At 33.6% G+C, this 10560-nt stretch overlaps 1 protein-coding gene across 1 annotated transcript in view; it reads left to right on the forward strand.

Annotated features, from left to right (window-relative positions):
* LOC106475222 (transmembrane protein 145-like) overlaps positions 1 to 10560 on the forward strand; it is a 23239-nt gene that overhangs the window by 2885 nt on the left and 9794 nt on the right. Inside the window, exons 4-9 of the mRNA XM_022379396.1 lie at positions 798 to 879; positions 2754 to 2825; positions 4452 to 4601; positions 5375 to 5547; positions 7248 to 7420; positions 8578 to 8698. Of these exons, the coding sequence (XP_022235104.1) occupies positions 798 to 879; positions 2754 to 2825; positions 4452 to 4601; positions 5375 to 5547; positions 7248 to 7420; positions 8578 to 8698 (771 nt within the window). The remainder of the gene's footprint in view (positions 1 to 797; positions 880 to 2753; positions 2826 to 4451; positions 4602 to 5374; positions 5548 to 7247; positions 7421 to 8577; positions 8699 to 10560) is intronic.

A 10560-nucleotide genomic window follows, 5' to 3' on the forward strand; every position in this document is an offset into this window, starting at 1 on the left:
TCGATAGTAGCCTTCTAAGCCCTATTGGCACAAATATGTGTACTCTAAGCAGTATCGGCACGAATAGGTGAACTCGATAGTAGCCTTCTAAGCACTATTGGCACAAATATGTGTACTCTAAGCAGTATCGGCATGAATAGGTGAACTCGATAGTAGCCTTCTGAGCAGTATCGGCACGAATAAGTGTACTCGATAGTAGCCTTCTAAGTAGTAACGACAGGAATGAGTGTACTCGATAGTAGCCTTCTCAGTAGTATCGGCATGAATAAGTGTACTCGATAGTAGCCTTCTAAGTAGTAACGACAGGAATGAGTGTACTCGATGGTAGCTTTATAAGTAATATCGGCACGAATAGGTGAACTCGATAGTAGCCTTCTGAGCAGTATCGGCACGAATAAGTGTACTCGATAGTAGCCTTCTCAGTAGTAACGGCAGGAATGAGTGTACTCGATAGTAACCTTCTAAGTAGTAACGACAGGAATGAGTGTACTCGATAGTAGCCTTCTCAGCAGTATCGGCACGAATAAGTGTACTCGATAGTAGCCTTCTAAGTAGTAACGACAGGAATGAGTGTACTCGATAGTAGCCTTCTCAGTTGTAACGGCAGGAATGAGTGTACTCGATAGTAGCCTTCTCAGCAGTATCGGCATGAATAAGTGTACTCGATGGTCGCCTGATAAGAAGCTTTGGAATAAATGGGTGTACTCGATCATCACCTTCCAAGGTACCTGTTTATAAAGAGTAAAATATATGAATCTACTGTTGGTTGTTTACTATACCCTAGAGTTTCCTTCCAGGGAGTAAAACTGAAGTACCATTTTGTGATGACTAACGACGAGAAGAATTCTTGGTTTAAACATTTTTCAGCGGACGAGTTTTGTAAGTGTTATTACTGTATTTTGTGTTTAATAAACTACATGGTTTTTTGTTTATGGTTACAATTTTTTTTCTGGAAATTATATTTTATAAATATCTTTCAAATTTTTATTTCGATGATATTATGAGCTTTCTGATTTTGTGCCTTACATTTTGCGCTGTTACCGAAGAAATATAGCTTAATTTGTGTGTTCTTATTTTATGTTAGTGTCTGGATAATATTGTCTTGTGTGTGTGAAGTATTTTAAATCATATTCATAATTTGTTACTGACTGGATGCAAACTTTCTTGTTGTCTGTATTGCAGTCTTATTTATTCTTAATTCGTCTTACTGAGTGAATGTATTAGTGTGTGTGTAACACGAAACGTTTATTAACCTTCTCTTAATTCATGTTACTGAGTATATGTACACTGTATTATTGTGTGTGTATCACGAAACGTTTATTAACCTTCTCTTAATTCATGTTACTGAGTATATGTACACTGTATTATTGTGTGTGTAACACGAAACGTTTATTAACCTTCTCTTAATTCATGTTACTGAGTATATGTACACTGTATTATTGTGTGTGTAACACGAAACGTTTATTAACCTATCTTAATTCATGTTACTGAGTATATGTACACTGTATTATTGTGTGTGTAACACGAAACGTTTATTAACCTTCTCTTAATTCATGTTACTGAGTATAGGTACACTGTATTATTGTGTGTGTAACACGAAACGTTTATTAACCTTCTTTTAATTCATGTTACTGAGTGAATGTATTATTGTGTGTGTAACACGAAACGTTTATTAACCTTCTCATAATTCATGTTACTGAGTGAATGTATTATTGTGTGTGTGACAGTGAACTTTATTAATCTTTCATTCATTCATGTTAATGACGGAATTTACACTGTATTGTTGTGTATGTGACATAATAATTTATTAACCTTCTCATAATTCATGTTACTGAGTGGATGTGCACTGTATTATTGTGTGTGTAACACGAAACGTTTATTAACCTTCTCTTAATTCATGTTACTGAGTGAATGTATTATTGTGTGTGTGACAGTGAACTTTATTAATCTTTCATTCATTCATATTAATGACGGAATTTACACTGTATTGTTGTGTATGTGACATTATAATTTATTAACCTTCTCATAATTCATGTTACTGAGTGGATGTGCACTGTATTGTTGTGTGTGTGTGACACTAAACTTTATTAATCTACTCTTAATTCATGTTACTGAGTGGATGTGCACTGTATTGTTGTGTGTGTGACACTGAACTTTATTAATCTTTTCTCAATTCATGTTACTGAGTGGATGCTCACTGTATTGTTGTGTGTGTGACACACAACTTTATTAACCTTCTCTTAATTCATGTTACTGAGTGGATGTGCACTGTATTGTTGTGTGTGTGACACTGAACTTTATTAATCTTTTCTCAATTCATGTTACTGAGTGGATGCTCACTGTATTGTTGTGTGTGTGACACACAACTTTATTAATCTTTTCTTAATTCATGTTACTGAGTGGATGCTCACTGTATTGTTGTGTGTGTGACACTAAACTTTATTAATCTTTTCTTAATTCATGTTACTGAGTGGATGTGCACTGTATTGTTGTGTATGTGGCATTATAATTTATTAACCTTCTCTTAATTCATGTTACTGAGTGGATGCTCAATGTATTGTTGTGTGTGTGACACACAACTTCATTAATCTTTTCTTAATTCGTGTTATTGAGTGGATGTGCACTGTATTGTTGTGTGTTTTTTATACAGTACTGCTTCTTTTAGTCCATCTGTATAATTATTGATGTTATTTCATGTTTCATACAGTATTGTGTTCAGTAGTCCAACTGTGTAAAATATACTTATATTTCAGACATTCTTCAGACTGACATAACGTTTACTGCTCTGTACTGCCTTCTAATATTGGCCTCGTGTTTTGAAGCATGTAAGTTTTTACAGTTAAGTTAAACAAACTGGTCTTAATGAATAGCTTATTTACACTTCATGTAAAGGATTTCTTAACTGTCTTGTATAACTTGATATCACTTATTGTAATGTAACCAATACTCTAAACAAGTCTATTGATACAATCTTATTGTAATGTAACCATTACTAAAGTTTAATGCTCTAAACAATCTATTGGTACAATCTTATTGTAATGTAACCAATACTAAAGTTTCAATGCTCTAAACAGTCTATTGATACAATCTTATTGTAATGTAACCAATACTAAAGTTTTAATGCTCCAAACAGTCTATTGATACAATCTTATTATAATATAACCAATACTAGAGTTTTAATGCTCTAAACAGTCTATTGATACAATCTTATTGTAATGTAACCAATACTAGAGTTTCAATGCTCTAAACAGTCTATTGATACAATCTTATTGTAATGTAACCAAAACTAAAGTTTTAGTGCTCTAAACAGTCTATTGATACAATCTTATTGTAATGTAACCAATAATAAAGTTTTAGTGCTCTAAACAGTCTATTGATACAATCTTATTATAATGTAACCAATACTAAAGTTTAATGCTCTAAACAGTCTATTGATACAATCTTATTATAATGTAACCAATACTAAAGTTTAATGCTCTAAACAGTCTATTGATACAATCTTATTGTAATGTAACCAATACTAGAGTTTCAATGCTCCGTATCAATAGACTGTTTAATCTTATTATAATGTAACCAATACTAAAGTTTTAATGCTCTAAACAGTCTATTGATACAATCTTATTGTAATGTAACCAATAATAAAGTTTAATGCTCTAAACAGTCTATTGATACAATCTTATTGTAAAGTAACCAAAACTTGAGTCCTAACACTGTATAAACTTTTTGTAACATTATATGCCATCTATGATAATGCAACCACTAATTAAATTCTAATATTTCAAGTTTTGGGAATATTTGTTGATGTTATAACTGCCACTTAAGATCTAATACCGTGTAATGTTTTGGGAATATTTGCTGATGTTATAACTGCTACTTAAGATCTAATACCATATAATGTTGTGGGAATATTTGTTGATGTTGTAACTGCTACTTAAGATCTAATACCGTGTAATGTTTTGGGAACATTTGCTGATGTTATAACTGCTATTTAAGATCTAATACCATATAATGTTGTGGGAATATTTGTTGATGTTGTAACTGCTACTTAAGATCTAATACTGTGTAATGTTTTGGGAATATTTGCTGATGTTATAACTGCTATTTAAGTTTTAATACCATGTAATTTTATGGGAATATTTGTTGACGTTGTAACTGCTACTTAAGATCTAATACCGTGTAATGTTTTGGGAATATTTGCTGATGTTATAACTGTTACCAAAGATCTAATCCCGTCTGATGTCTTGGGAATATTTTTTATTGTTGTAACAGCTACTTAAGTTCTAATCTCTAATATTTGATGGTGGCACATCAAGGCTTAACTTGAAATAATTTATTATGACTTAAAACGTTTGTGTCGCAGCTTATATGCAAATGAGTCAATTTCTGTAAATTGTTGTTATTTTTTTATTAAAGGTTAAGTATAACTAATAATTGTTACTTTACATTTGCAGATACCCTACACGCACGCCACCTACTCCATGTGACCTATAAACTTTACATGGCATCTCTAATATTTGAATGCTTCGGAATTTCTTGTCTGTGTATATTTTACGGTGTTTTTGCACACAACGGGATTGGACTTCTAGGATTTAAACTACTTGGTAAGTAGTATAATTACAAACACGAATTAAATACCATATACTCATCTCTGGTGTTGTATTTGACACAAACATGAATTAATTACCATAAACGATATCCCCGGTGTTGTATCCGTTACAAACACGAATTAATTACCATAGGCAATATAATCGGTGTTGTATCGGTTACAAACACGAATAAATTAAAATAGACAATATTCCCTATGTTGTGTTCATTAGAAACACGAAATAACCATATAGACGATATCCTCGGTGTTGTATTCATTAGAAACACGAACTAATTACAGTAGACGATATCCCTGGTGTATTTGACATAAACATGAATTAATTACCATAAACGATATCCCCGGTATTGTATCCGTTACAAGCACGAATTAATTAAGATAGACAATATCTCCGGTGTTGTAATCGTTACAAACACGAATTAATTTCAATAGACGATATCCCTGGTTTTGTATCCGTTACAAACACGAATTACTTAACATAGACGACATCCCCGGTGTTGTATTTAATACAAATGTTAATTTTCATTACAGACGATACACTCACTGTTTTTATTCATTAGAAATATGCACATTAAATATATAGTCTAGTATTCTAGGTGACGTTCGTGCTGTTATCATACGCCACTTTTATTATATTTTGCAATATTGGTTTCTACCGAGTGTGAGTTCTAATTAGAAATGAGTTTCAAAACATTAATATTAAGCTGTACTATCTTCTTGTTTCGAATATTAAAGGTTTACGTTAGGTTCATTTTACCTTATTTTTTACAGGACGACTCTTAGAAGCAATAAGTACGATGATATTTCTTCTTCTGTTAATACTTATTTCCAAAGGCTACACTGTCACTAGAGGGCGCTTGAAACCGCTTACCTCGGCTAAAATCGGAGTGTTCATGACTGTGTATACGGTAGTTTATTCGACATTATTTATCTACGAGAAAAAGGTGCGTTTTTTTGTTTTTCTTGTTCTGAAAACTGAGTCATAAATAACCTCATGTTGATGTTTTATACAGGGATGAGTACGTTATCACTTAGACACGTGACAACCGCATTAGATGTAAAGTCTGAACTACATTTTTTCGTTATTGGTGTTTTGTAGGTAGTATGATACTGGTTTCTCCTGGGAAGGGCATGTAACAACCCTTTCTGATGCCAAATATTTATTCACTCGAATAGAAAAATGTAATCAGATCGGGGATTTTGAATTTCCAAGACGAAGATATCCCTGGAACGTAATGACACTGTAAAACAAAAGAATATGGATCAACTTGAAGTACGGAACCATTCAGAAAGAGACCTGCAAAAAGTCCTACCCCAGCAAAGTGCGACGTATTGTAACCCATTAACATAAATGTCAATGGTAAAGCCCGTCCACGTGACCTAGACAACAGTACTCAATATAAGTCAGCGTACGCAGAATCTATTGATTTCTGTTAGATCAGACCATCGATACGGGCTCTGGGAAACCATCGTCCTCATAAACTACCATATAGAAGGCTATCAGGGAGAAGTGGTGTGCTTTGGATAAGCCATCCTTATGTCGGCGCTTTTTATAATGAAAATTATGCTCGGGATTATTGTCAAGATGCACAGTCGCCAGATAGAGCATGAACGGACGTGGTAACATTAACTGTAATGACGTGGTGAAGCTCCAAAATCATTTCACTGTAACGTACTCAACCCTCTGTATTTCACTGTAACGTACTCAACCCTCTGTATATGCTCATTGTTAGTTTCGATTTATTTTATTCTAAGATGAGTTGTAAACATGCATCATGTATTTTTGCTAAGATATCCATAACTGCTGTGAACATTCATCATTTCAGTCTTATTTTAAGATATAGTACTGTAAACATGTATCATGTCTTTTTGCTAAGATGTCCATAACTGCTGTGAACATTCATCATGTATTTTTGCTAACATATCCATAACTGCTGTGAACATTCATCATTTCAGTCTTATTTTAAGTTATAGTACTGTAAACATGTATCATGTAAGTCTTTTTCTAATATGTGCATATAAGCAGCAAATAGTTTTATTCTGTATCCAACGAGTCCGACACATACCCCCTGTTTGAGATTGTATTCATTCTGTATATAACGTGTCCGACACGTACCCCTGTTTAAGACTGTATTTATTCTGTATCCAACGTGTCCGACACGTACCCCCTGTTTAAGATTGTATTCATTCTGTATTCAACGTGTCCGACACGTACCCCCTGTTTAAGATTGTATTCATTCTGTAACCAACGTGTTCGACACGTACCCCTGTTTAAGATTGTATTTATTCTGTATATAACGTGTCCGACACGTACACCTGTTTAAGATTGTATTCATTCTGTATTCAACGTGTCCGACACGTACCCCCTGTTTAAGATTGTATTCATTCTGTAACCAACGTGTTCGACACGTACCCCTGTTTAAGATTGTATTTATTCTGTATTCAACGTGTCCGACACGTACACCTGTTTAAGATCGTTTTTATTCTGTATCCAACATGTCCGACACAGTACCCCCTGTTTAAGATTGTATTCATTCTGTATATAACGTATTCGATGTGTATCCCTGTTTCTTGTTTTGCAGATGTTTGGTCCCGAAGGAGTATTGTATGTTTATGACAGTCCCTCTTGTTTTCTATATTGCAGGTGTTTGATCCTGGAGAAGTGTTATATGTTTATGATAGTCCCGCAGGATACGGCTTGGTTGGTATGCGACTCGTGGGTTGGTCCTGGTTTGTTTATGCCAACATTTTTACTCTGATACATTATCCTGAGAAATCACGTTTCTACACAAAACTCTTTCTTGTCTACTCTCTCTGGTAAGTGCTGAGTAAAATCTAGTAGAATTATTAAACTTTCCGAACGAACAACCGTAGAGATTTTTATTTCCCAAGTAGCTATCACAAATGACGAACAGCATTAGGCAATTTCGTTTAACAAGTAGATCGTCATTCGTTTACCAAATACATTCTATAAAAACATGAGATAAATTAGCGCACAATTGTTCATTTTCTTTCCAGTGAGAACCAGTAAAATCTCCTTAGTACTGTTTATTGTACAATTCATAAATAATAGTCGGAGAAATAACTGAAAAACGGCTAAAGTAGCTTTCGCAGTTGTATGCCAAAGTAATAGTAAATTATCAGTAATAGTAGAGAATGATAATATGAGGATCTACTTAAATGTTAAAGATGAACACTTTAAAATATGGAACAGGAAACCCTTAGGAAACATAACTACTTTACGGCATTTTTCAAATCATAGACCTGTCAGTTGATATGGTATTGTAGTGTGTTAGACGAAAGATACGTGTGGTAACTTTAGTTAAATGATGAATATGTATGTGTTCCTATAAATTTGGTTCACAGCGAATTTTGATATCTAATCAATTTACCTAGTTTGAAGGTCATTTGTTATAACGTAAATAAGAAACTGGATGTTGTTAAATTTCATCAGGAGGGGTGTTAAGTATTCACGTTTATAGGGTGAATATTTCGTACCTGGTTATGTGTGATCAGTAGAACACAAATAAGCCTGTTACTTATACTTCTCTGTAAATTTTTCAATCTGTTTGATGCCTAAAACAAAGCACGATAATAATCATGATTTTTGTACACCCTCGAGAAGATGGTAAACTTTTGCTTCACTTTTACTCTTTAGAATTATTTATTTCTACTCTGTAGACGATATTAAGTTGCTTTTACTGCCTAAAGATTCATCTAGAATTACATTTACTTTGTCAGATAATACTGTGTTCTTACTGTTTTGTAATTTATTAATTGCACAGGTTTACTGTTTTAGGGTTTATCGTGCTTAACAATTTTATTGTCGTGTCCAGTTTAACAACCTTTACTGTTTTGAGGGGGCGTCAGTACTTCTTAGTGCCATATTTTACCGAATTTATAATGTTTTGGAATTTATCAGTTCTACAATTACATATAACTGATCCATTGGTTTATTATATGTATTTGTTTAGGTTCTTGTCAGGTCCAGTAATCATCCTTATCTCGACCTTCATGGTTCCCAAATGGATGAGAGAAAAGCTGATCAATGGAATTGAGTTGTTCATCAGTCTGATAGCCCACTTAACTTTCTTTGTAAGTTGTTTTGATTTCCAACCGTTGGAGTGCTTTCTCACGATTGATCCAGTCTGGGAATTTATTTTAAAAAGTACACTATTACAAAAGACAAAATCAAACTGTTTCTTAATCTGTTTTAAATAAATAGGGAAAAAATTAAAATTTTAACAGAATGTAGGGATCGTTGGTTGTTCATAGAATTGCTATAAGAAGTATCCAAAACAAAATATATACTGCAATAAAAAGTACAGAAACAAGTAAAGTGATACTGGCTGGATAGAATTTAAAACGATTTTCAATCCCTACTTTGGTTGGAATTGTGATCTGTATAGCTAAATGGAGCTATACTTCATATAGCAATTCTACGAATAACCAACGATCCCTACTTTCCGTTAAATTTGTTATTTTATTTTTTATATATTTAGTTGTTCAGTTATATATGTTCATGGAATGGACACAACATCTATAAACTTTCAGTCGAACTATATCCCTGATAGCTATAACTTTTACAAGAATTAACCACAATGACAAATATATAAAATGTAATCCTTACTTTGGCTTGCAGATAAGTGTATAAAACTGCCAGTTTTATAAATTTGTGATTGTGGTTTTAATTCTTGTTTAATTACTTTTTGTAACAGGGTCCTACTTCATTTTACAGTTGGTAATTTTCTAATATTCTTGTTTGTTTACATTTTATGTTACACGTGTCTATCCATCGACATGTAGCAACATCTGTTGGATTGAACTGAGTTTAAAACATATTTAAGTACGCGCATGATATGTTTACCATTTATAAAAAAATCTGTATATGTTTATCGGAATATCATAAGCGGATAACCCCAGACCAGTCAAGTAAGCTAGAGAAATCTTGTTACGATAGTCTGAGCCGTCTAGGGTCTAGCCCCGCTGACGTGATCAGGTAGGTAAATAGGTAGTAGATGAAAAATTTGCTGTTTTAAAACTTTTTGAACTGTTGTACCAGAAATGTTAGCAAACTTTCTAATGTATTATTAGTATATATGCGCATAATATATCGTAACCAATACTTTGAATGGTCGTTTTTTTTTCGCTTAGGAATTCAACAGGGTGGTTTTCGGCGCGTGAATTATTTGGAAACCTTGTCGATCCCTAATATTAAGTACTACCGTACTTAATAATATTTTCAAGAATGAAAGTTTACATTGTACAAGGAATTGGGTATTATACAGTGGGTACCGATGGGGATTCTGCACCAAGAATTAGATATTCTGTAGTATAGTATTACCGAATTTCTAATGTTTTGGAATTTATCAGTTCTTCTGCACCAAGTACTAGGTTTTCTGTGGTATAGTATCGATGTGAGATTCTGCATCAAGTGTTAGATATTCTGTAGTATCGTATCGATGTGAGATTCTGCATTAAGTACTAGGTATTCTGTAGTAGTATAGTACCAAAGTGGAAGTTCTGTACCAAGTGTTAGATATTCTGTAGCGTAATACCAACGTGGAAGTTCTGCACCAAGTCTAGGTATTCTGTAGTATAGTATCGATGTGAGATTCTGCACCAAGTACTAGGTTGTCTGTAGTATCGTATCGATGTGAGATTCTGCATTAAGTACTAGGTTGTCTGTAGTATCGTATCGATGTGAGATTCTGCATTAAGTACTAGGTATTCTGTAGTAGTGTAGTACCAAAGTGGAAGTTCTGTACCAAGTGTTAGATATTCTGTAGCGTAATACCAACGTGGAAGTTCTGCACCAAGTGTTAGATATTCTGTAGCGTAATACCAACGTGGAAGTTCTGCACCAAGTCTAGGTATTCTGTAGTATAGTATCGATGTGAGATTCTGCACCAAGTACTAGGTTTTCTGTGGTATAGTATCGATGTGAGATTCTGCAC

The sequence above is a fragment of the Limulus polyphemus genome, unplaced genomic scaffold (genome assembly GCF_000517525.1).
Source record: "Limulus polyphemus unplaced genomic scaffold, Limulus_polyphemus-2.1.2 Scaffold8250, whole genome shotgun sequence".
In the NCBI taxonomy this organism is placed as follows: Eukaryota; Metazoa; Arthropoda; class Merostomata; order Xiphosura; family Limulidae; genus Limulus; species Limulus polyphemus.